At 41.4% G+C, this 27,745-nt stretch overlaps 1 protein-coding gene across 3 annotated transcripts in view; it reads right to left on the bottom strand.

The window, feature by feature from the left end:
• Positions 1 to 345: 345 nt before the first annotated feature.
• LOC127664066 (interferon-inducible GTPase 1-like) overlaps positions 346 to 27,745 on the bottom strand; it is a 93,809-nt gene continuing 66,409 nt past the window's right edge. For 2 of the 3 annotated variants that reach the window (XM_052155954.1, XM_052155953.1), the window contains exon 2: positions 346 to 2,273. In XM_052155954.1, the coding sequence (XP_052011914.1) occupies positions 1,013 to 2,254 (1,242 nt within the window). In that variant the 5' untranslated portion in view covers positions 2,255 to 2,273 and the 3' untranslated portion in view covers positions 346 to 1,012. Of the gene's footprint in view, positions 2,274 to 5,689; positions 5,817 to 27,745 lie in introns of those variants that run through there. The other variant, XM_052155952.1, reaches the window with a different exon arrangement.

Raw genomic sequence — 27,745 nt, forward strand, 5'->3', positions numbered from 1 at the left:
GATTCAATAATATTCATTACATTACTATTATGTGAAATAAATTTATTAACAACTAAGATCCCTTTGTATAATATTGGTAGTTTTTGAAAGGTTAAGTTTGCCAGCAGAGGTCATGAGGCTGACACAATGGCAGGAGTGATGCTTTCATAGAAAGATCAAGAACATCCACACATGCAGGAAATAAAGTCAAGTGTGGACATGAGGATGATTGATCTTTCCAAGGATCTGAACATGACTGCAACTGGATCTTAGATCTGGATCTCCAGATGGTGTACTGGAAATGTCAAATACCAACAGCAGACACTCTTTGTAACCAACAATTTATTAAGTATTATAGTAGTTCTTCATGATCATAATCAAAATAGGTAGTGATAGAAAGAAAGACCTCAGGGTTCTCAACCAGTCCTGGGACAGAATTATAGATCTTCTTTATTGTCTCTAGAAGAATTCAGATAGGTATTTTAGGAATTGATTGGTTAATAGCAAACTTGGGATTGGTGGTTATGGTTTCTTTTATTTTGGTTCTTAAAGTCTTCTTGTTGATAGAATCTGTAAGTTATCCTAGTCATTTTCTAACACAGGCTTAATGAGGATAAGAAGAATTGTTCAGGTGTGTGTGTGTGTGAGTGAATGTGGTGTGCTATGTGTATGTGTTCAAGCATGCATGTAGAGTTCAAAGACAGAGAACAAGATATTAGGGAATGTAGAGAGTTGAAGAGAGATTGGGGATTATCAAATTCTGACATAGTATTACCTATGACCCTAATCCTTAATTTTTTCCCATAGACAAAGAGCAAGGTATTAGGGAATGTAGAGTTGAGGAGAGAGAGTGGGGATTGTCAGGTTCTGACATAGTATTACCCATGACCCTAGTCCTCAGGTTTCTCCCATAGATATAGTTGGTTGGCTAGTGTAAAGAAAAGATGTCAGAGCGAGAATTTATCAAATGATTCCCTGGTATTAACCTGTTGGTCTTGTAATTGTAAGTAGCTGTGGGCAAATTGAGTTTGAGCTATTTTTTTGAATATGCCTCTTTAAGGAGAACTTTGGCATCTTCAGCCACTGTATCAAGGAAATGAAATTGTAGGTAATAGGTTTTCCTGAAGTAAAGACCCGTTGCCAGGAGCCCGCCATTAGCTGAGGCAAATTTCTCCAAACAGTTCAAAAGCATTCCTCCTAATGTTTCCTCTTTAAGTTCCAACAAATAAGGAGACTTAAGTTTTTTTTTCAGTAGTTCAACAGACACTTGGGAATCCTTAGCCATGGCCATTAGGGATTCATCATCTACTCCAAAGAGGTCACGATAGTGGTTTAAAATATTCTTCAGCCTGTCCATATCCAAGTCCTTTAAAATGCCCACTACAGGAACAGTCGCCAAAAGTCCATCCTTCATGGCGTCCAACCAGATAAACTGCTTAGTGGAGTTGTACTTTTTTTGGATGGCTGCCTCAGTAATATTAGGCAAGGAAAGCAGAAAGTTGTGGCGCTTTTCAGCAGGAAGGTCCTTAATCAGGGTGTCCATCAGGAGTGGAAAATCATAGTCAGATAAACTGTGGTTAGATATCAAGAAAACCTTAGGCTCCTCGATTTTATTATTCTTAAAGCCATCCAGACAGTAATTTTGGATATCTTCCAGGGTGGTTTCTCTATTAAAGGTACGTGGATGACATTTCTCTTCATTTTCGAGATCAACGTCCACTTTGGTTCTCACGAAGTAGTAATTCTTTTTCATAATTCTGATTGCTTTGGCAAGGTCTAGTTCATGTTTTGTAAATCGTGTGGAAGAAGCAATAATGAAGAAGTCATACTTTTTGAACTCTACCTTTTCCAGATAATCTTTTGGTTGAAATTTCATAGTTCCAATACCAGGCAGGTCCCATAATGTCAAATTTTTAACTTTGGGGTGTTTGTATGAAACTGCTTCCGTGGTTGTCTCTGTTACCCCCACTTTAGCTGCACCTTCCTCTTCGTGTTCAATCTCTCTCAGGGTATTGATGAGGCTGGACTTCCCTGCTCCAGACTCTCCTGTCACAGCAATATTTATTGGGGCATTATCAATATTTTTTAATATATCACTAATTACAGAGTTTGCTCCCTGAATGTCCCCCTTTTTCAGGCGTAACTCTATTGAACGGATGTTTTCCTCAGAAATTATTTTGGTTTCTGGCTTATACTTCCTAAAATATTTAGTGAAGCTGGACTCCAAATTTCCATTGTCTTCATCGTTAGGTGTATTAGAGAAGAGCTGACCCATGATTGTGATCAAAAAGGCACTGAAAGAAGGAGAGAGTAAGTTGCAAGTGATTAAAGATGTCTTTGTTGTTCTCAGTGTCTCAGACTCAGTTATGTTCTGATGTAACCAGTTCCCATATATATTGTGGTGGTTATTTTTTGTCAACAAGATACAATCTAGATTCCTCTTGATAAAGGAAACCTCAGATGAGGAATTGTCTCTATCAGATTGGACTGGGGCATGCCAATGGAACTTTTTTTCCCTTTTTCATTCTTTAATCTTTTATTTACACTCCAGTCTTTATCCCCTTTCCCATCTGCCCTCTGACTGTTCCACATTCCACACTTCCTCTGTTCCCCTGTCTCTAAGAGGATATCCCTACCCCACCCCCACCCCACCAGACCTAGCACTTATACAGCAGAGAACTGCTGGGTCTTGACTCAGTGATGCATCTAACCCCCAATGGACTTGGTAGTGGGATATTTCTTGATTGAGGATTCATGTGGGATGTCCTAGCCCAGGGTGGGTGTTACCATGCCTGGACAGGTGGTCCTGGGCTGTGAATTTAAGCAAATGATCCAACTATGGGGAACGAGGCAATAAGCAGCTTTCCAGTATTGTTCCTGCTTGAGCTTCTGCCCTGACTTTGCTCTGTGATGGGTTGTGAACACAAAGTATAAGCCCCACAAAACACTTTTCTCTCCCAAATGCTTTGGGTTATAGTGTTTTTCATATCAATATAAAGCAAACTAGAACAAGTATCAGGTATCTACTACCTCTCAATTAATCCCTTAAGTATGGAAAAATTAAAACTTATGTAAAGTAATAGGAAATAATCTAAACATCTCCATGTGTTCCAGAGCCAGCACCAGCAACTATAAAAACACAAGCAGCTGTGCTCCATCTAATCTGACTGGAGTGATCTGTATGAAATCAAATGTCTTCTCCATCTGTGCACACTTCTTTTAGTGTGAGCCTTCAAATGTGTGGGAACTTAATCAACATACTTTTAGTTTCTCAAACTCAAAACCAAGTAAAAATGAATAATAATCAACACCAGTCTTTAATCAATGCCAAATCTGTAATGCTCACATATATGTCAGTTTTATTCTTGTTTTCAAAAGATGTCAGTAAGTCCAGGTAATACATTTGGTTGAAACAATTTTTCTTAAATATTTATTTTATTTATATCAGCAGTCTATCTGCATGTGCACCTGCATGCCAGAAGAAGACATCAGATCCCATTATAAATGGTTGTGAGCTACCATATGGCTGTTGGGAATTGAACTCAGGAAGAGCAGTCAATGCTCTTAACTGCTGAGCCATCTCTCAAGGCTAGCTGAAATAATTTTTAATTTGTCTAGAATTTACTTTACTTCTGTCCTTTTCATGGATTGGAACTCACCTTGAGGAATGTAAACTTGGAATAATATAAAACTTCTTTACCCTTAAAGTCCATGTTTGTTTGTTTGTTTTTTTTTTTTTGTTGTTGTTTGTTTTTTGGATTTTGGTTTTTTTTTCGAGACAGGGTTTCTCTGTGTAGCCCTGGCTGTCCTGGAACTCACTCTGTAGACCAGGCTGGCCTCGAACTCAGAAATCCGCCTGCCTCTGCCTCCCAGAGTGCTGGGATTACAGGCATGCGCCACCACACCACCTCTTAAAGTCCATGTTAAAATACATTTATTGGTACAATATTTGAGTGTCCTGAAGTCATCATTTAGAGCCACTGTTTTCTTTTAAACTATTTATTTCATGAAAATAATTCAACTGTGCACTGCAGATACATAGGTCAATTGCTAGACTGCTTTCTCAGTATGAGTAAGCATACTTAGGCCCTAGGTTCAATCCCCAAGTCCTCATCAAATGCATGTGATTGTGGATTTCTGTAATTCTAGTACCCATTAAGTTGAGCTAAGTGTGACAGTACTTCAAGGTCATCCTTAGTACTTAATGAATTAGAGGCTAGCCTGGGCTACTTAAGATCATGTTACAAAAAATAAATATCAAGTCCATTAAGCTAGTGACTATACTTGCTGCCAGGTCAAAAGACCTGAATTTGATTGTTGGGTCATTAGTTCATATTTCTGCTCTTTATTCTTCATAAACCTGCCTACAAGACCTCCTGTAACAGCACAATGGACCTCACAATCCCTTAAGGAAACAGCAAAACCCCTGCTGTTACCCTGGGGCCTGCTCTCTCTGTTTCACCCATATCAAGTCAGTATGCAGACTTAAGTTCTATTTCCAGATCTACTCACAAATGATCATTCCTCCTACATTATCTTCTGCAAGACCTCCTCAGTCCCAGATTTGATTATGGGCATCACGATTACTGCATTTCCTGTGACTGTTTTTGCAACAACATGGATTATCAGATAACCAGTTATCCTATTGACACTGAAGTCCTGTCATGTCAAAGCAATTCTGAGAGGCTCCACTAGGATCCCCATCCACTCAGGGAAACCTCATTAGGTGTACAGTGTACATAATACACACAACATAACCTTTGAGTTTAATTATTACACCTCTGGAGCTGCTGGTGTCAGAATTCCAGCCACTCCGTTATCTTGGGCTGTCTTCTCATCTCAGGACTTTGTACTTAGTGACTGCTTCCTTTCCTTGATGTTCTTCCCCAGTAATCATCTGGTTAATTTTATTACCTTTCTGTAGGTTCTATTTTGGTTAGACAGGATTTGGGAAAGAACACAAGCTGTTCTCAACTCTTCAGTTTTCTCCTCCCATTCTTTCTATTCTTGCTCCTGGATCTGTGATGCAGACTCCAGAGTAATAGGCATCTGCAAGGTCTTCCCAAGGAAGATGAACACAACAGACAAGAAGGCTGTGTCACAGCCATCATTACAAAAGGGAGCCTGCCTCAGTGACAGCTGTCATCACACCCTGACCCAGCTCATGTTCTGTACAGATGCAGAGAAGATCCTTTAGCACACATGCTTAGTAATAATGAAAAGCACAGTGACCATGTTCTTGGTGCACAGATTTCCACAGCCTGCTCCAGCAGAAGGAGCATGCAGAGAGACCTTTTCTCCACAGGTCAGTGTCCTTGGGGCTGTTAGGAATTAAATATTTGATGCTGAACTAGGAAGCAATTTGAGCCTGAGATACAATAAACCTCATACACTCTGCAGAGATATTCTGTCACCTGACGCCCACTGCAACAATTTTAAGGACAGGAATAAGAGCCAAGCAAATCAATTGGATAAGTTTTTACCAAACCCAACATTCAGATCATTTCTTTAAGGTCCCGCATTTGAATGATGTGATCAAAGACCATCCACAAGCCAGTTCTGCTCACTGACCACCAATGCCCCTTAGCTTCCAAGCTGAGCATTCCCCAGTGTCTGGGCATCTTCCTAAATGTCTTGTTATGTATTAACTCTTTTGAGAAAAGAGATGGTAAGGGTTTGAAGTCAGATCTAAATACTCCTGCCCACTTACCGTAAACTCCTGTGTCCCTCTGATTCACACACTATAGTTCAGCTGCTCTCAATTCTGCTCCAGGGTCTTACATGAAACCCAGTCCTGCGCCTGAGGAAAGTGGCAGGTGCAAGGTGGTTGGTCAGGACTTATATATGATTCTGACTTCTCCCCCTCCTCTCTAGGTGTGTACTGTTAGATCACAGAAGAACATGGATATGATTGTTTTTCAGAAGCACCCACATTTCCAAGAAGCTGAAAGTGAAATATGAAACTACTAGCTGTCTTTCAATCTATTAATCTTTCATTTCTTGGCAGAAAAACCTAGATAGTCCTAAAATGTTAACATTTGTTGAATGTGGGACTTGGAAATTGAGACGGAACACAATAGCTTACTAACTAGGCTGAAGCACAACCTTGAAAGACAACTTTCCTGATGCCTGACTTCACAAATGCAGCTTGAACTGAAGTCCCACAGGACATTGTCTGGGCTCCTGTACAGGTGCCAATCAAAATTAGTCTTACCCAAGATACAACCCGTCTCCTGACTCTGACTGCAACCTTATTTCTTGCAAGATTCATGTACCTTGCAATTCCTGACATTCCCCGTCCTGCTGGGATTTGGTCTGGCTCGGGTTTGACAGGTCTCACATGTGTTGTCACAGTCTCTGTTCATATGTGGAGCTGCCCTTCTGTGTCCAGAAGTTACTGTTTCTTTCCTTGTAGTGATCTATCAACCCTGGTCTTACAGGTTTTTACCCCTTGTCCCACAACCACTCCTGTGTCTTTGAAGCAGAACTATTTATACTTCATCAAGGGCTAGATATTCCTCACTGTCTCATTCTGTGCATCATGGCCATTGTGAGTATCTGTGTTGATTATCATCATCTGAAAATAATTGTGTTTATGGTAAAAATTGAGTGCTGCCTTAATCTATGGGTCTAATGATAAATCATTAGGAAGTGGCTTAATATTGTGTCCATTTAACAGTAAAATATTAGTCATTCTCATCTAAGGTAACTGATCTGTCTAGCATTTAGTTCTTGGCCAGATATAGGTTTCATCATATGGAGAAGCTATTAAACCAGGAAGCAGTTGGTTATTTAGATGACATTCTTGCCACTATTACACTTTATGTGTCTTTAGCTTTAATTAGTGCTTGCTAAAGACATAAGTGGGAAAGTCTTTCCCGACCAGTCATTATTGTAGCTCACATCTGAGGCTGGTTAATGATGCCTTTTCTCCTCTGGTACTATAGGCAGTACTTTCCAGCACTATGAATGTCAGCCAGTAGAGATGAAGCTTCTGGATCAGTTATTAGCTTGATTTTTGCCACGTTTTATAACTCCAGTATGTGTCCATCTTATCTTCACTTATTGGAAATTGCAAGATTGGAACCTAATAAAGAACAGGGACAATGGCCTATACTGGCCAGGGACCACTCTGTCTAGGAACTCTAAAAATCAAACTAGTTCCTGGGAACGGGCTTCTTGTTGCCCTGTGGTGTCTAAAGGGGCATGACTGCCTAAGAGGAGGGCAATGCTATCTTTTTTTTAATTGAATATATTCTTCATTTACATTTCAAATGCTAAAACCTTTCCTTGTATCCCCCCTCCCCGAAACACCCAACCCCTTCTCCCACCCCCCTGCCTTCAAGTATATGCTCCTCTACCCCACCCACTCCACTCCTTCACCCCCCCTCCCTTGATTTCCCTTTGTTGGGGCTTCTGTTGAGTCTTCATCTGACCTAGGACCACTCCTCCCACTGATGCCTGACAAGGCATTCCTCTGCCACATTTTTGGCTGGAACTATGTATACCCCTGGGTTGACGGTTTAGTCCCTGGGAGTTGAAATTATTTTTAATTTGCCTAGAATTTACTTTCCTTCTGTCCTTTTCATGGATTGGAACTCATCTTGAGGAATGTAAACTTGTAATAATATGAAACTTTTTTACCCTGAAAATCCATATTAAAATCCATTTATCAGTATAATAATTCAGTATCCTCAAGTCATCATTTAGATCCACTGTTTCCTTTTAAACCATTTATTTCATGAAAATAATCCCACTGTGCAGATACATAGGTCAATTGTTAAGAGTATGTTCTTGGAATGAGTAAGGTCTTGGCTCAATCCCCAAGACCTCATCAAATGCATGTGGTTGTGGATTTCTACAATTCTGGTACTCAGAAAGTTGAGCTAAGTGGTCAGTACTTCAAAGTCATCCTTAGTACATAATGAATTAGAGGATAGCCTGGGCTACTTAAGCTCAGGCTTAAAACATTAATTAACATGATTAACATTATTGTCAAAAAACATAATTAACATTATTGTTATAAAACAATAAATATCAAGTCCACCAAGCTAGTGAATATAGTTGCTGCCAGGCTGAAAGACCTGAGTTTGATTGTTGGGTAATTAGTTCATATTTCTGTTCTTTATTCTCCACAAACCTGCCTACAAGACCTCCTGTAACAGCACAATGGACCTCACCATCCCTTAAGGAAACAGCAAAACCCCTGCTGTTACCCTGGGGCCTGCTCTCGCTGTCTTACCCATATCAAGTCAGTATGCAGACTTAAGTTCTATTTCCAAATCCACTCGCAACTGGTCATTCCTCCTACATTATCTTCTGCAAGACCTCCTCAGTTCCAGATTTGATTATGGGCATCACGATTACTGCATTTCCTGTGACTGTTTTGCAACAATATGGATTATCAAATAGCCAATTATCCTATTGACACTGAAGTTCTGTCATGTCAAAGCAATTCTGAGAGACACCACTAAGATCCCCATCCAGTCAAGGAAACTTCATTAGGTGTACAGTGTACATGCTACAAATAACACAACCTTTGAGTTTAATTATTACATCTCTGGAGCTGCTGGTGTCAGAATTCCAGCCACTCTGTTATCTCGGGCTGTCTTCTCATCTCAGGACTTTGTACTTAGTGACTGCTTCCTTTCCTTGATGTTCTTCCCCAGTAGCCATCTGGTTGATTTTATTACCTTTCTGTAGGTTCTATTTCAGTTAGACAGGATTTGGGAAAGAACACAAGCTGTTCTCACTCTTCAGTTTTCCCCTCCCATTCTTTCTATTGTCGCTCCTGATTTTGTGATGCAGACTCCAGAGTAATAGGCATCTGCAAAGTCTTTCCAAGGAAGATGAACACAACAGACAAGAAGGCTGTGTCACAGCCATCATTACAAAAGGAAGCCTGCCTCAATGACAGCTGTCACCACACCCTGACCCAGCTCATGTTCTGTACAGATGCAGAGAAGATCCTTTAGCACACATGCATAGTAATAATGAAAAGCACAGTGACCATGTTCTTGGTGCACAGATTTCCACAGCCTGCTCTAGCAGAAGCAGCATGCAGAGAGACCTTTTCTCCACAGGTCAGTGTCCTCGGGGCTGTTAGGAATTAAATATTTGGCCCTAAACTAGGAAGCAGTTTGAGCCTGAGATACAATAAACATCATACACACTTCAGAGATATTCCGTTACCTGACATCCATTGCAACCATTTTAGGGACAGGAATAAAAGACAAACAAATCAATTGGATACGTTTTATGAAAACCAACACCCAGATCATTTCTTTAAGGTCCCTCATTTTGAATGCTGTGAGCAAAGACCATCCACAAGCTAGTTCTGCTCACTGACCACCAGTGCCCCTTAGCTTCCAAGCTGAAGATTCCCCACTGTCTGGGCATCTTCCTAAATGTCTTGTTACGTATTAATTCTTTTGAGAAAAGAGATGGTAAGGGTTTGAAGTTAGATCTAAATGCTCCTGCCCATTTACCGGAAACTCCTGTGTGCTCTGGATTCACACAGTATAGTTCAGATGCAGGTAGCACACAATTCTGCTCCAGGCTCTTTACAGGAAACCCAGTCCTGCTTCCTCTGGGGAAAGCAGCAGGTGCAAGGTGGTTGGGCAGTACTTACATACAATTCTGACTTCTCCTCCTCCTCTCTAGGTGTATGCTGGCCAATCACAGAAGAACATGGATAAGACTGTTTTTCAGAAGCACCCACATTTCCAAGAAGCTGAAAGTGAAATATGAAACTACCAGCAGTTTTTCAACCTAGTAACCTCTCTTGGCAGAAAAAACCTAGACAATCCTAAAATGCTAAAGTATGTCAGACGTGGGACTTGGAAACTGAGGTGAAACACAGAGAAGCAGCTTACTAACTAGGCGAAGATACAACCTTGAAAGATAATTTTTCTGCCTGACTCTACAAGTTCAGCTTGAACTGAAGTCCTATAGGACATTGTCTGGGTTCCCGTACAAATGCCAATCAAAGTTACTCTTACCCAAGACACAACCCATTTTCCTGCCTCTGACTACAACCTTATTTCCTTGCAAGATTCATATACCTTGTGATTCCTGACTTTCCTTGTCCTGCTGGGATTTGGTCTGGCTTGGGTTAGACAGGTCTCACATGTGCTGCCACAATCACTCTTCATATGTGGAGCTGCCCTGCTGTGTCTAGAAGACTGTTTCTTTCCCTGTAGTGATCTACCAACTCTTACAGGTTTTTACCCCTTGTTCCACAACCACTCCCGTGCCTTTGAGGTAGAAGAATGTTTGTTACATCAAGGGCTAGACATTCTTCATTGTCTTACTCTGTGTATCATGGCCATTGTGAGTATCTGTATTGATTATCATCTTCTGAAAATACTAGCATTCCTGGTAAAATTTGAGTGATGCCTTAATCTATGGGTATAATGGTAAATCATTAGGATGTGGCTTAATGGTGTATCCATTCAACAGTAAAATATTAGTCATTCTGATCTAAGGTAACTGATCTGTCTAGCATTTAGTTCTTGGCCAGATATGGGTTTCATCATATTAAACCCAGCCAGGAAGCAGCTGGTTACTTAGATGACATTCTTGCCACTATTGCATTTTATGTATCTTTAGTTTTATTTACTGCTTGCTAAAGACATAGTGGCAATATCTTTCCCAGTCAGTCATTATTGTAGCTCACATCTGGGGCTGGTTAATGATTCCATTTCTCTTCTGGTACTATAGGCAGTACCTTCCAGCACTGTCAATGCTAGTTAATAGAGATGAAGCTTCTGGATCAGTTATCAGCTTGATTTTTGCCATGTTTTATAACTCAAGTATGTGTCTTTTTTATCTTCACTTATTGGAAGTTGCTAGTTTTGGAAGCTAATCAAGAGCAGGGACAATGGCCTATACTGGTCAGGGACCACTCTGTCTGGGAACTCTAAAAATCAAAGTAGTTTCTGGGAGTGGGCTTCTTGTTGCCCTGTGGTGTGTAATGGGCATGGCTGCCTAAGTGGAGGGCAACACTCTCTTAACTCATTATATAGATGTTTGTAGATTTATTTTAGGAAGCCTCCACGGTAATAGGTTTTCATACGACTCTTACAAATACTCTAGTCTTAGTTGTCCCTCCCACTGTCTCTCTTCATCCTATTGCCCACATCCCTTCCCAGTTTTAACCCTTCCTGTTCTATAACTCTCTTTCACCCCTTTCTACCCATTGATTATCTCTTCCCTCTCTTAAAAATTCCACTCCTTTGCACCATAGTAATTTCAACACCTCCGTGGTTATTCCAAATGGAGCACACACATCTGGAGAGTTGAAAGCTCACATCTACCAATGAGAAGGATTAAATTATGTTTGTCTTTTCTAGCCTGTGCTACCTCCCTCAGAAGGGTATTTCTAGCCTATCCATTTCCCCATGCATTTCATAGTTTCCTGTTGCTTTACTGAATATTCCACCGTTTAACATTGCACATTTCCAGTGTCCATTCTTCAGTTGATGGACATCTAGTCTGTTTACCTCTCCTGACTATTGTGAATAGAGCATGGAGGATGGGTGAAAGAGCTGCTCTGCAGGAGGACATAGAGTCATTTGAGACTATTTCCTAGAGTGACAATGCTGGATTAGGTAGTAAACCTGTTTTTCCTTCTTGTGGAATTTCCACATGAACCACTTTAGAGATTGCACCTGTTGGCACTCCAACTGGCAGGGACTGAGGTCTTCTCCTTTCCTTAGGTCTACAATAGGGTTTTTTGTTGTTGTTGTTGTTGTTTTATATTTTGTTTTTGTTTTTTCTTTTTATTTGTACTTTTGTTTTTAGCCATTCTGACTGAGGTGAGATAAAAATGTCAAAGTAGTTTTGATTTGCATTTTCCTGAGGGATAAGAATGTAGAACATTGTCACCTGGGAGGCTCTGCTAGTGCATGATAAATACAGAGGGGGGCACTCTCAGCCATTAAACTGAGCACAGGGTCCCCAATGGGGGAGCTAGAGAAAGAACCCAAGGAGCTGAAGGGGTTTGCAGTGCCATAGGAGGAACAATGATATGAGTCACCCAGTACTCACAGAACTTCCAGGGACAAAAACATCAACCAGATAGGACACATGGTGTTACCCAGGGCTCCAGATGCATAGTCAGCAGAGGATGGCCTTGTTGCACATCAAAGGGAGGAGAGGCCCCTGGTCCTGGAAAAGCTCAATGCAGCAGTGTGGGGGAATGACAGGACAGGGAAGTGGGAGAGGGTTGATTGAGGAACAGGGGGAGGGGAGATGGCTTATGGGACTTTTGTGTGTCTGGGGGAACCAGGAAAGAGGAAATAATTTGAAATGTAAATAAAGAATATATCTGACTAAAAAAAAGAATGTTGAACATTTTAAACATCCTTAGCCATTTGCATAACATCTTTTTTTTCTTTTTTTTTCTTTTTTTTTTCTTTTTTACTAAACTTATTTCATTATGCTGTACTTTTTTGTTTTGTTTTTGTTTTTTTTTTGATATATCTTTTTTATTCGATATAATTTATTTACATTTCAAATGATTTCCCCTTTTCTAGCACCCCACTCCCCGAAAGTCCCATAAGCCCCCTTCTCTTTCCCTGTGCATAACATCTTTTAAGAGTTCTGTGTTTGGGTCTATGTTCCATTTTAATATTGGGTTACTATTTTTTTGATGTGTCATTGTTCTTCATAGATTCCAGATACTAACCCTCTGTGTGGTACATCACTGGCAAAGACTCTTTTCCATTCTGAATGCTACCCCTTTATTTGAGTGATCATGTCTTTTTCAAAAGATATTTTTGAGATAATATCAAAAGCTATTGTCTTATTCTGGAATGGAACTGACCATGTAGTTTAGGCTGGACTTAAGGTCATAGTGATCTTCCTGTTTCAGTTTTCCCAGGGATTATAGCTAGGAGCCACTGTGTCTGCCTGGCTCCCATTCCCACTTTATAATTTCGGCAGTCTGTCTTCAGCTTTTTGGTGAAATGTGCACATCAAACAGTGTTCTGCAGATGGATATTGAGAGGGATGTACAGTGTTCAACTCTTATCTACACCTCCAGTGGTATGCTTGTCTGCCTGCTACCATGCTGATGGCCATGATGGACATGAACTCACTGTCTGAAACTGGGCAACCAAGGCCCTCATCTGTAGGCGTTCTTCATCCAAATCTCCGCATACCAGCAGCACCCATTGTAAGGCGAAGAAAACCAGCTCTCCTCAACTCCTCCTGGTTCTTCTGGTTCCTGTTCAAGGGAGCAATTAAGTTGTACGATTGTGCTTGGGGAGACACCAACTAATGTCTACTCATCCCATGACAGGCCGAAGAAAAGAAGTCTTCCTAGTCTAGCTTCATGAGTAAGTGATTTTATCAGGATGAGGGTTAAGTACAGGAGCATTGATCACTCAGAAGCAGCTGCATCACAGAAAAGTCCACCCCAGCATGGCAATAAACCACCATAGCTGCAGCCCTGGAGCTCCCTGCATGATTTGCAGGCACCTCAGCTAGTATGAAATTTCCTCTCCCTCAGAATGCTTACTGTTCATATAACTTTGAGAATAGGATCCTGATCTTTTAAGTTTCTGTACTTTCTTCTTCTTCTTTTTTTTTTATTTATTTTTTTGGTTTTTTGGGTTTGGTTTTTTGGAGACAGGGGTTCTCTGTATAGCCCTGGCTATCCTGGAACTCACTCTGTAGACCAGGCTGGTCTAGAACTCAGAAATCTGCCTGCCTCTGCCTCCCAGAGTGCTGGGATTACAGGCGTGCACCACCACCACCCAGCGTTTCTGTTGTAATTTTATTTACGTTCTGTTCTATTTTATTTCATATTTAAAATGTATCTATGTGTATGGCGTGCATATTTGCAGGTCTGTGGGCAAGTTAGGCTTAGGTTGGGCCTCTTCTGCAATTTCTTTCTGCATTTTCCGTCCAGGAAGATGCCCCATTTGTTTGGAAAGGTGTCCCAAGCTCTTGAATATATACACGCTTCAGCTAGTCAGCTTCCATGGTCTCTGCCTCCTGAGTATGGACACACAAGGTGGCTGCAAGCCCCACTCTCCATTTATGTGGGTTCTGGAAATTGAGCTCTGGTCATTTTTTTTTTTGTTGTTGTTGTTTGTTTGCTTGTTTTGTTCTCTCTCTCTCTCTCTCATTGGATATATTCTTTATTTCCATTTCAAACGTTATCCCTTTTCCAGGTTTCCCCCTCTCCCAGAAACCCCCCACCCCAACCTCTCTCCCCCTCCTTCTATGAAGGTGTTCCTCCACCCACCCTGCTCCCACCTCCCTGCCCTCAATTCCCATACACTGGGGCATCTAGCGAGCCTTCATAGGACCAAGGACCTCTCCTCCCATTGATGCCTGACAGCTGGAGCCATGTGTACTCATTGGTTAATGGCTTAGTCCCTGGGAGCTCTGGGGGCTCTGGGTGGATGATGTAGTTCTTCCTATGAGTTTGCAAACCCCTTCAGCTCCTATAGTTCTTTCTCTAACTCCTACACTGGAGATCCTGCGCTCAGTCCAATGGTTGGTTGTGAGCATCCACCTCTGTATTTGTAAGACTCATCAGGGTCTCTCAGCAGACCGCCATATCAGGTTCCTTTCAGTAAGCATTTCATGGCATCCACAATAGTGTCGATGTTTAGTGACTGTATATGGGATGAACCCCCAGGTGGGACAGACTGTCCTTCAGTCTCTGCTCTACACTTTATCTCCATATTTGCTCCTGTGAATATTTTGTTCCCCTTCTCAAAAGAACCTAAGCACCGACACTTTGGTCTTCCATCTTCTTGAGCTTCATGTGGTCTGTGAATTGTATCTTGGGTATTTGGAGCATTTGGGCTAATATCCACTTATCAGTGAGTGCATACCATGTGTGTTCTTTTGTGATTGGATAACCTCACGCAGGATGATATTTTCTAGTTCCGTCCATTTGCCTAAGAATTTCGTGAATTAATTGGTTTTTAAATCATTTTTAATAGTTGAGTAGTACTCCATTTTGTAAAAATACCACATTTTTTGTGTCCAGTCCTCTGTTCTGGGTTCTTTCCAGCTTCTGGCTATTATAAATAAGGGTGCTATGAACATAGTGAAGCATGTGTCCTTATTACATGTTGGAGCATCTTCTGGTACCAGGAGTGGTAAAGCTGGGTCGTTAGGTAGTATTATGTTCAATTTTCTGAGAAACCACCAAACTGATTTCCAGAGTGGTTGTACCACCTTGCAATCCCACCAGCAATGGAGGAGTGTTCCTCTTTCTTCCCATCCTCTCCAGCATCTGCTGTCACCTCCGTTTTTAATTTTAGCCATTCTGACTGGTGTGAGGAGAAATCTCAGGGTTGTTTGGATTTACATTTTCCTGATAACTAAGGATGTTGAACATGTCTTTAGGTGCTTCTCTACCATTTGATATTCCTCAGTTGAAAATTCTTTGTTTAGTTCTGTATCCCATTTTAAATAGGGTTATTTGATTCTCTGGAGTCTAACCTCTTGAGTTCTTTGTATATATTGGATATTAGCCTTCTATTAGATGTAGGATTTGTAAAGTTCTTTTCCCAATCTGTTGGTTGCCATTTTGTCCTATTGACAGTGTCCTTTGCCTTACAGAAGCTTTGCAATTTTATGAGATCCCATTTGTTGATTCTTGATGTTAAAGCATAAGCCACTGGTGTTCGTTCAAGAAAATTTCCCCTATGCCCATAGTGTTTGAGGTTCTTCCCCACTTTCTTCTCTATAAGTTTCACTGTCTGTGGTTTTATGTGATGGTCCTTGATCCACTTGGACTTGAGCTTCGTACAAGGAGATAAGAATGGCTCGGTTTGCATTTTTCTACATGCTGACTGCCAGTTGAATCAGCACCATTTGTTAAAAATGCTGTGTTTTTTCCACTGAAAGTTTTTAGCTCCTTTTTCAAATATCAAATGACCATAGGTGTGTGGGTTCATTTCTGGGTTATCAATTCTATTCCACTGATCTTCCTGCCTGTCTCTGTAACAATACCACACGGTTTTTTATCACTATTGCTCTGCAATACAGCTTGAGGTCAGGGATGGTGATTCCCCCTGAAGTTCTTTTATTATTGAGAATAGTTTTCACTATCCTGGGTTTTCTGTTATTCCAAACAAATTTTCAAATTGCTATTTTCTTACTCTATGAAGAATTGAGTTGGAATTTTGATGAGGATTGCACTGAATCTGTAGATTGCTTTCAGCAAGATGGCCATTTTTACTATAATAATCCTGCCAATCCATGAGAATGGGGGATCTTTCCATTTTCTGAGATCTTCAATTTCTTTCTTCAGAGACTTGAACTTCTCTTACAGATCTTTCACTTGCTTGGTTAGAGTCACACCAAAGTATGTAATATTATTTGTTACTATCGGAAGGGTGTCATTTCCCTAATTTTTTCTCATCTTGTTTATCCTTTGAGTAGAGGAAGGCTACTCATTTGTTTCAGTTAACTTCATATCCAGCCACTTTGCTGAAGTTATTAGCTTCAGGAGTTCTCCGGTGGATATTTTTTTGGGATTACTTAAGTATACGATCATATCATCTGCAAATAGTGATCTTTTGATTTCTTCCTTTCCAATTTGTATCCCTTTGACCTCCTTTTGTTGTCTAATTGCTCTAGCTAGAACTTCAAGTACTGTGTTGAATAGATAGGGAGAGTGTGGGCAGCCTTGTCTAGTCCCTGATTGTAGTGGGATTGCTTTAAGTGTCTCTCCATTTAGTTTGATGTTGGCTACTGGTTTGCTGTATATTGCTTTTACTATGTTTAGGTATGGGTCTTCAATTCCTGATCTTTCCAAGACTTTTAACATGAAGGGCTGGTAAATTTTTCAAATGATTTTTCAGCATCTAATGAAATAATCATGTGGATTTTTTCTTTGAGTTTGTTTATGTAGTGGATTACGTTGATGGATTTCCATCAACTGGGAAGCCAAAGCCAAGAGAGAGAGAGAGAGAGAGAGAGAGAGAGAGAGAGAGAGAGAGAGAGAGAGAGAGAGAGAGAGAGAGAAACCTTCCTAGGGATAACACTGTAGGGAAGAGGCCAAAGTTAAAGCAGGGTTTTGGGGAGACTACCCTAAGGAACACATCTCTGTCCACTTTGACCAGCTATTGGGTACTATTACTCCACTGTCCCCATAGTATCTGACCCAAGGAAGAGAGGCTCCTTTTGGCTCAGAGTTGCAGTTCACCATCAGGAAAAGCACAGGAGAGTTGGTCCCAGACTTTGTAGAGGGACCATGAGGGATGCTGTTCTCAAGGCTCCGATGAGGAAGAGGACAGGGCTAGAACCACAAACGGTACAGAGCAGTTCTAACACACCCAGACAATGTTTACTCTTTCTGTTGATAAAATCGTCTCTTTTCCCGATTCAGGGCCGGATCTGTTCTCTGCCAGTGTCTGCTTGTCTTCTGTGGAATGCTAGGTAAATGAAAGCGTGACGGGTGCCAGCTTGCCTTGGAGACTGGTTCCTTTGCGAGCACATGCTGTCAGATCTGCTCTTACTCTGGCTACGCACGTGGTTCTGTTCCTTTACAGGCTATGCCACCCCCTGATCATCTCTTAATGCACGAGCACTGGAATTGTTTTCAGCCGCTGTTTCTTCATTAAACAGCCATGATCGTTACATGTGCAGAGGTTTTAAAATAGTGTGTGGTGTTGCATGCAAGCGTGCTTGCCCTTGTTCGAACATCCAGAGGGCAGAAAAGGACTTGGTGTAATTGTCCTCTGTCATTCTTCACCTTATTGGCCGAGACATCATTTCTCACTGATCTACCTATGATTGTAGACAGGCTGGCTGGCCATCTGTCTGTCACTTTCCACAAATCCCCAACACGGGGTTACAGGCACACACTTGAGATTTGAACTCAGGTTCTCCTTGCACAGCATCCTTGCACAGGATGCTCTTATTCACAGAGCTGTCTCTCCAGCCCTTTGTATAGAGTTTTATATAAATACAACATTTCATTTTTATTTAACTTCTTTTACATATTTATTTATGTATGTATGTACTTATGCATGTATGTATGTGTATGGGCATTATGCACATAGGCAAAGGTAAGTGGACAACCTGCTGGAATGAGTTCTCTCCTTACCGTGTGGCTCCCAGAGATACAATTGTGATTGTCATGTTTGGCAGCAAATGCCTTCACTGTCTGAGCTACTCACTAGCCCCAAAGAATGCTGCTTAATGTGGAATTTATATCCTTCCCAGAGATTGACTAGTGTAACCCGTCCGGCAGGTCCAGTTATTCCAGAGTTCTGAAGGGGTGCTACCTGAGGGTCAAAGGGGGGAGAGAAAGAACCAGGCCAGGCAGAGAAGGGTTCAATTGTCGAGGCCTCGTTTAATGTTCTGGGGTACACAGGTTTTAAGGCTTTCAGGAGGGCCGTACCCCAAGGTAAGGACAAAGAGGGGCAGAGGTATTCCTGGCACTTACGGCAGGAGGTGAAGAGGTTATCTGATGAAGATACCCGGAGTCGGGGGTGTTGAGGCAGGCAGGACCATTCTGCAGTTATCTCGAAACAATGGCTAAACCAATGCCCATAGGAGAGGCTTTTGTTTGCTGATCTTAGGACCTTTGCCCTGTCAGCCGAAGTGAGGGTCTTTAATGGCTTCCCACATTTCCTCCCTTTCCTTATATTAGAAGTGGAAAGGTTTGGGGGAAATACTGGTCAAGGGGGCCAGACCGAAAATGTGTAGACGTCTCTTGTCTTAGGATCATCCTCTCTTTCCCTCTGCCTTACCCGTCGTAGGGTTACCTTGTCATCCTCAAGGTCTCATGTCTTAGGTTGGTCAGGGGATGGAGGATGTTGCCTGTCTTTAAGATGGCTACCTTGGGTCAGCTCCCCCTTCAGATAAACCCTGGGATGAATAGGTGGGAGCCAGGCAGAGCCTCATCAAAGGAGCTTATTGAAATCGAGCCTCTCCGTGGCAGGTATTGCAGTTGTTTCTGCTGAGCCGTCTTGTCTACCGGGTTCCATCGCTTCTGCTGCGTCCAAACGATGATACTGTACCGAGATCTAATTCTTGGGTAGGGTGGAATCTATTTGTGATTTAACAAAGCGGGTTAATCGTTGAAAAGCCCAGGGACCAAAGGAGATTAACAGCAATAACCCCATGAAGGGTCCTAGGATAGAAGGTAGTAGGGTGGAAAGCCACGGGGATGTGGAGAACCAATTTTTATACCAAGACTCCTGTTGTTCTCATTCTCTATTGCGTTTCTCTAAACTCTCTTTTGCTTTCCTCAGGCTGTCATCTACCAGGCCTGTCTTGTCTACATAAACACAGCATTCTTCCCTTAAGGCTGCACAGAGTCCTCCCTCCTTCAGGAAGAGTAAATCAAGACCTCTCCTGTTCTGTAACACTACTTCTGATAAGGAGGCAACAGAATCTTTTAAATTGGCTAAACCATCTCTGAGTTCAGCCAGGTCCTTATCAATGGCAGCACTAAGTAAATATTGTTGTCAATTCTGTTGAAAGGTAACATGGGAGGCAATGTTTGTGGATGTCTTAAAGAAAATAAATGGCAGGCCACATTCTATCTGGTCTACATTTGAGATCTGTAAAATTTAAATATATTGCCTTTTGACACCCTGAAGGGGGGCAATCAGCAGTAGCCAATATCTCCCCTTGATCTATTTATAATTTGTTTAATCTTTAGCTAAACACAATTGCCATGCAAAGAGGGATGTTGAGTCCGTAGTTATCTGTGGTGTCAGCATTAGTAAGAAGCATCCAAAGGTGTTGAGAACCACGGCCATTTTCAATGATCAGCATCTCTCCTTAACCACTCTGGCAGCTAGCATGCTCCTTCAGCATCCTGTAGAAAAACCACAAACATGCCCTCTTTTCTACTCAGAGAGATCCCTAGCATTAAAATTTTAAAATTTTTGTGGTATATAGAGATGTGATTCTCTCCTCTTTTATTATAAAAATATTGTTGTAAAGTTCTATGGGCTTGTTCTATAATATCTTGTCTTTGCGAATTATGAGGAATCTCAGTAATATGACTTAATATCAAATTGTTAATAAGACATCTCAAATGACTGATTATAATAATCAATTATAATATTTGTCTTAATTTGATTTGGAACATTTAGTATTAAAATATAACATATGTAACGACTAATTTTATATTTTATTTCTTATGTTAAAACAATTATAACTAGAAAGCTTGAAAAGCTGTCAATAGTCGTATGTATATTTTTGATTAATTTTTTGAATTGTATTTGTATAAATAATTGTAAAAGTTAAGAATTAGTATCATTAAAAAGACACAATTTTAAGCAATTGTAAACCATGAGCTATATATGTATTATTAATATATAAATCAAAAGTTTGATTTTTAACATTTTAAAAAGAATAGCTACAGCACCCAATTCAATTATCTGTGTTGAAGCAAGGGGACACTCAAAAGAATAAACATGTGATCTAATTATATGAGCTTTACTCCCATAGTATGCATTTTTATAGGATGCATGTATAAATCTATAGCAATATAAAACATGTATAGAGGCAAATTTTTAACAATTTATCTTTTAGATAACAATTATTAATTTTGTCAAAAAGGCTTGTCATGTCATAGATTAACAATTAATAATAATCAATTTGATTGCTGTTTAAAATAAGGAACAAACATTTTATCATGCTCTTAAAACATTCTTTTAAAAATATTTTTATGATTTTATTTTGTAACATTTTATTATTATGTCAAATCTTTATTGGAGGATGTCAAAACCTTATTTGGAGAGATTTCATATTAATCTTCTCTTTGTTAAGGAATGGAAGTGAACATATATCATAAACTGTTGACAAATACTTATGGTGGCTTTCTCTAAGTTATGTCTCTCAGTATTTGTTTTGTATCTATCTTGAGAACATCAGAGGCTTAAATGACAAACTTAAAGCAGTGTCTTAGGCAAAATATTTATCTTAACACCTTTTGAAAATCATTTTCTTAAAAATTTTAAAAGCTCAATGTTAAGAGCAAGCCATTTCTTGAGGTATGACTTTCTAATGAAAATCTTTTACAGATCTAAGTTTGAACTTTATTTTGAACCGCATCTGTATGAATCTGTTAAAAATGTTCTTTCGGTTAGAAACTCTCTAAGTGAGGTCTGCAAGACAAATCTGCATCTTTCAAGCCTCTGCAGCTTTGAGCAGCTTTGAGGAAGCTCTGAGCTTTGTATTAACTCAAATATAAATCTCCTGATCTGAGTTTGTTATCTCTAAGGCCAGACCTACACCCATCGGTCCTGCAAGGAGTAGCCTGTAACCAGACCCCATTGTATGGAGGTCAAATAACAAAGGGAACCTGTAATATCAAAGTATAACTACAATTTTTGAAAGCAAAACTCAGTTTTAAACAATCTTTTCTCCTTAAAATTAGTGGCAAACACATTTTCATATTGTAAAGTTTGTCCATCATCTTGTGTTTGAATGTATGACAGTGTAACTTATTGAAGAGACATTATTTTAAATCGTATTTCTTATAAGTCCAATCTCCAGGCCAAGATTCACACAAAACACCATGCCAATTTAAAAGCATCTTAGAGGCCTGTATTTCCTGGGTTGCGTCATGCCACGTGTAGCTAGTTAAGATGGCTCCGACACTGAATCACCAGTTTTAAACTAACCTTTTCTTAATAACATTATACCTTTTAAATCATAACCAATTAATTTATAACTCTAATGTCAAGATATGTAAAACATTTATACCTTTAAGACTAATTAGAAATAAAAATGAAGTGATCATACAAATCTCATAACTTTAAACCGAATATATATATTTTTTCTAGCTATAACTTCAGGGGAATAAAGCACTTTGAACCCAATCATCATCATGATAGAAATTTTTCTAGGAGAATTAACCATTTCCACTTGTCTGGCTCCTGGCCCTTTAAGAAGCAGCTTTTTTTTTCCAGCTGTCTTTGACTCCTACCTTAGAATGTGAGGCACCTCAAATTAGCCTCCTCTGTGTAAACTGCAATTGGCAGGACTGCCAGCAAGATAACGCCTTTTTACCTTTTTTTTTTTTTTACATAAAATATAAAAACAACCAATCATTCAGCCAAACAAAACAATAGACAACATGAATTGACCCACATATAGACAAGTTTTGGTGCACCAAGGACAAACAATAGACAGAGAGGGAACTTGATGTCCCCAAAAGACCCAAATATCTTAACCTGAACTAAGGAGATCTCCAGTAGGTTTCAGAGAGAAAACAGGACATCTCCTGTTTTCCTGTCCTCACCAGGAGAGTTTTGAAATAGCTTCAAACCATTATTATTATTATTATTATTGATACCGTGTCCTACACATTGAAAACTGCTTTTCTGCAACCTGCTTTTTTCTCTTGTTTAAGATTTAACAAGGGGGAAGGGGACTGCCTAGGTGAACACACACACCTGTGGAGAGAGGTGGGAGGAGAGTCCAGGTCTTACATTCTGCCCTGAGAGATTTTTCTCCAGCTGCCTCAGCAGCAGTTTCTGACTTCTACCTGCATGGGTCTCCCCTGTCTATTTTTTGCCTAGTCCCTGTCCAGGGAGATAGCCCTGAGAGAGCATTTGTTGAGCAATAACCTCATTGGGACTACACATAAGGACTTTCATTTGAGAGAGAATGTCTCTTCCCCAGAGGTTAACTGGCAGACCAGGGACCATGAAGGGCCGAGTAGAGCCAGTATTTCCCTCACTGTCCTCCCAAGTCAGCAAATGTGAGCTCTGGAGAGTATTTTTTTTTTTTTTTTTTTTTTTGTCCAATCCCCTGCAGATGGGTCAGAGAGACTTGCAATGGCCAAGCAGGGGGCCAAGCACATTGCGAGATCACAGTGGAATCGGCACCTGAGTCTAAGATGCCCTCAAAGCTTTTACCATTTATTTTAAGGCTGAGTATAGGACGATCTCTGGTGATTGCCTGGACCCAGTAAAGGTCTGAGGGACCTGGCTGAGAGGAGCCGCGCTGCATGCCTATCACTGGGTATAGGGTGGCGGGCCACGTGGAGGGCCTTGTTTTGGCTCTGGTTTTTTCTAGGCATTTGACTTTGAAATAAATCTTGAAGTTAGAGTGACCATTTGTCCCTCGTAGCTCCTTTAAGAGGACTGCTTGCTCTCTGCAGCTTTTCTCTTCCAAGTTGGCTTTCTCCCCAGGGGGTCTCTAAACTTAATGGCATATCAGCAAGGGATGGGTCCCTCAGGAGCAGAGGAAGATAAAGAGAAGTTACAGGAGCGGATGGCAGGGACTCAGACCTGTCTATAATGACCGAGGAAGGTTTTGGAGAGTTCTTTTTAAGGGATAGCAAGGTCACAGAAGCTGCCCGAGACAAAGGGTGGAGGCAATATTCAGCAGGGTCCTCTGAATGAGCCCCCAGTAACTAAAGAATGTATCAGACATTGGTTCACATGTACCTGTTTTCAAAATCTTATTAATTTCTTTACCAACTCTATTCCACGTTAGTGGGTGAATGTCAGGTCCACTTAAAACCAACCAAGGACATTTATTATGACAAAACAAAAACACTTAATTAAATCCTTTTTCTTAACTCTTATTCCTCTCTCTCTGAATTAATGCTTGATTTCTCCTATGAATCAAGCCTCTTTAGCCTCTTTTTTTCCCCAGTGACAATTGGACAATGTTTGGCCACTCACCTGCCCCTCGAGCAATGCACGAGCGATGCGGTCTGTGGGGGTCCTTGAATCCTCTTCCCGGGGTTTCTGATCCGTCGTCCGGCAGTTGACCATACTTCGGGTCCCTGGTTCGGGCGCCACTGTAACCTGTCCAGCAGGTCCAGTTATTCCAGGGTTCCGAAGGGGTGCTACCTGAGGGTCAAAGGGAGGAGAGAAAGAACGAGGCCAGGCAGAGAAGGGTTCAATTGTCGAGGCCTTGTTTAATGTTCTGGGGTACACAGGTTTTAAGGCTTTCAGGAGGGGCGTACCCCAAGGTAAGGACAAAGAGGGGCAGAGGTATTCCTGGCATTTACAGTAGGAGGTGAAGAGGTTATCTGATGAAGATACCCGGAGTCGGAGGTGTTGAGGCAGGCAGGACCATTCTGCAGTTATCTCGAAACAATGGCTAAACCAATGCCCATGGGAGAGGCTCTTGTTTGCTGATCTCAGGACCTTTGCCCTGTCAGCCGAAGTGAGTGTCTCTAATGGCTTCCCACAGACTAGCTAATTCCTGAGAGGAGCATTCCCAGCTGCACGACTTGCTAAGTGACTTAAATCACATTTAGAATCCTTCCCCATTCTAGTAGGTGTGAACTTTTAACTTGAATTCCCCTAATGTTGACTGTCTTGTCAAGTGCTCATCTGACCCTGGTGTTTCCTGTTGTTAAGATATCTATTGAAGTTTTAGCCTCCTTTATAAAACTGAGTTGCTTGCTTTCTTACTATTGAGTTTTAAGAAATCTTTATGTGTGGTTCATAAGGTCTGATTCTTAATCTGCAAATATTTTCTCTAAGTCAGGAGCATATCTTTTTCATTTTACTTTTTCTTTTAAAGCAAATTTTCTAAGGTCTATTAATTCTCTTTTTCTCTGCAAGATGTTCTGATTGCCCTTGTTATTTCTACATGTGAATGGCAGTTTTGTTTTGTTTTGATTTTTTTTTTTCCGAGACAGGGTTTCTCTGCATAGCCCTGGCTGTCCTGGAACTCACTCTGTAGACCAGGCTGGCCTTGAACTCAGAAATCCACCTGCCTCTTCCTTCCAAGTGCTGGGATTACAGGCATGTGCCACCACTGCCCAGTTGAATGGCCGTTTTGAATGTTCTGAATGTTTTGGTTAGGATGCACTTATGGAGAACATTAATTTCTTTTTGACCTGGTGAGTTGGCCATGATTCCTTTCTGCCTGATGCCAGCAACATCAATTTCCCAAGCTGTGGCTGTGCTAGTCGGAGGAGGTTCAAACTTGCTCCATCTAGTGGACAGCATATGCCAGTGCGGCTGTCAGCCTTCTTCACAAGTTTCAAAACAGATATCCTGTTTATGGAAAGAGCTGGCTTGCTTTAACTTGTGGCTGAGGCCTGCTGCCCTAGACAACGTTCTGCAGGTGCTTCCTTCAGCTCTCTTTTCATAGCTGACTCCCTTTTGCCCGGTTTCCCCTTTCCTAAGGGTGAAGCATCCCAACTTAGTTACCAGGCACTGGGGACACAGAGGGACACAGAGAGGAAACACTGGAGATACCTGATACTTCCCCTCTCAGCATCACAGTTCTCCAGTCAAGGACAAACACTGCTTGCTCCCTTGCCTTCTGTGCCATGGGCGGGGCAGAGAAAGACTAAAAACCACTTGCTTCCTCTAACCCAGAGGCACTTCCTGCCCTGCCTTTTTGGAGCAAAGTAAAAAGGTTCTGTTAGAACACTGCCAGCAAACCTCAGGCATTCGGGCCATCTTTGATTGAGTTCAGAATATCAACAGACAGGAGAAAAGAAATACATACAATGCCCAGACTGATAACCGACTGGAGGGAAAACAAAGGAAACCTATTAAACCGTGGTGTTGTGCTGTCTCCCTCCTCTGATTCACTGTTAATTCTCCTTTTTAAATGTTATTCTTTGGTATTTGAACACAGGAATATGACGTATTTAAGTAATACCTACCCTCTCCAACTCCTGCTTCCTCCTAGCCCTTCCAAATTTATGTCTTCTCATTTGCTTTTAAGATTTATTTTTATTAATATTAAAATTGTGTGTGTATATGTGTGTGTGTGTTGTGCCTGTTCACCTGTGTGTTTGTGTGGGCATTTGGGTGCAGCTACTTGGGAAGGGCAGAGGCTTTGGAACCTCAGGAACTATGGGTAAGGTGTGAACTGCTCAGTGTTGGGGCTGGGACCTGACAAGTGTGTGCTCTTAGCTGTTGAGCCATCTCTCTAGATCTTTAAAAGAAGATTTATTTATTTTTTATTATTTTACAGTTGTCTTTGTCTCTGTGTGGATCTGGGTACGTGAGTACAGATCTTTTTTCTTTTCTTCCTTCCTTCCTATTACAATTTAATTACATTTCTCTCTCCTTTCTTCCCTCCAAACCCTCCCACACTCTCAGTCTGTTCAATGTTACTTTCGTGTGTGTTTTCAGGGCTGACCATTTGGCACTGGACAAACAATAGTTCTCAGCTTTCCTCATTTGCCTATCATTCTTTGGTTTGATTTCTCACAGGCTTTTCCCTGTCCAGTTTGGTGTGTTCATTGGTTATCCTTTCTTAGCTCATGTCTGGGCAGTCATGCTGGGGAGACAAATAGCCCACTAGGACATACTGGTGCTGCCCATATGACCATGGGTGAAGATACCATCCATTGGAACATGGGCAACCATGGCCCATCTCACTGAAGAGAACTGACTCTTCCTCTCTCAGCATCCAAGGACTGCCCATGGCTCCTCACCTGTGGGTGTCGCTACATGAGCACTTTCCCTCTCTGTGCTGGAGTGTTGACTGGCTGGATTTTGTGGGCTTTTCCCAGCATCCTCTGCTGATGTGAGGTCAAGAGTGCAGCAGCCCTGCCGTGTCCAGAAGATTCTATTTCACAGCTTCCCTGAGGTCTGGCTGTTACAGTTTTTCAGCCTCTGCTTTGGAGTGCTCCCTGAGCCTTGAGTGTGGAGGGATATGGTATAGATGCCCTGTTTAGGGCTGGGCACTCCACTGTTGCAGTCTTCCAGAGACCACAGTCAGCTGCTCTGAGCATCCTTCAGGGCAGAGTCCTTCCCACCCCTACCCCCATTCATCTGCTCTCCAGTAGGAACACATCTCCTCCAAAACAGTCATGCCAACTGGGGATCTACTATGGCCCCCCTCTTTACCCAAAGGCTATTGGCTAGCAGCCTGAGGGGAGAAAGGGGGTAGAGGCAGAGAAGCGGGGTTCACACAGCCATGAGTATGGACAGAAAGGCCTTTGGAGACTGCTGCAGTGATACAAGTCTGTATTATTGTTTCAGGGAAAGGGTGCATAAGGGCTTTTTTTCTTTTCTTTTTCACTTCCCTCCCTTCCCTTTCCTCCCTGCCTCCTTTCTTTCTTTCTTTCTTTCTTTCTTTCTTTCTTTCTTTCTTTCTTTCTTTCTTTCTTTCTTTCTTTCTTTCTTTCTTTCTTTCTGGATACTAGTGGAAAGGGCTGATAGGTCATGGCATCAAGTGAGCAGGAAGGACTGATTGGCTATAGTTCAGTACCTAATTATCATGTGGACAGGAAACTAGAGTGGGGTGTGTGCTGAGATATGCAGCCTTGCAGAGAGCTCTGATTAAGGTCACTTTTCAGACAAGGCTAGTTAAGGCCAGCCACCTGTGTTCAGGGATGTTCTCCAGGCAGAGGCAGAGACAAGGCAACCTGGCTAAGAAAGGGAGTCCTCCATTTGGCTTCCAGCTCAGAGAGCCATCCTGTCATGGGAGACTGCTACCTTAATAGCAAGGTTCTCCAACAATCAGTTGTTCAAATATATGAACCTTTGGGGATATTGACCTTTAAACCACCAGAGTCACAATGTTTATCACATAAATATCAAACTAGGATACTTACTCACCATACTTTACAATGTCCATCCTTACTTACCCTACCTTTCAAAGTCCATCTTTAACCTCACTTTCATTGCACAGTTCACTTAACATTCAATCCTATTTCAATCTGTCCCATGTCCCTACTTCTCCTAACCTTATGAACTACAGTCCCAATAGACTCCATACTCTCCTTCCTTTACCCTCCAACAGCCTTTGAAGTCTAAGCAGCCTGTTATGAATCTGCTGTCATTGGCTAGATGACAAGAACATAGTTGTAGCTTTTGACAGCTGT

Source organism: Apodemus sylvaticus, chromosome 13 (genome assembly GCF_947179515.1).
Source record: "Apodemus sylvaticus chromosome 13, mApoSyl1.1, whole genome shotgun sequence".
NCBI lineage: Eukaryota > Metazoa > Chordata > Mammalia > Rodentia > Muridae > Apodemus > Apodemus sylvaticus.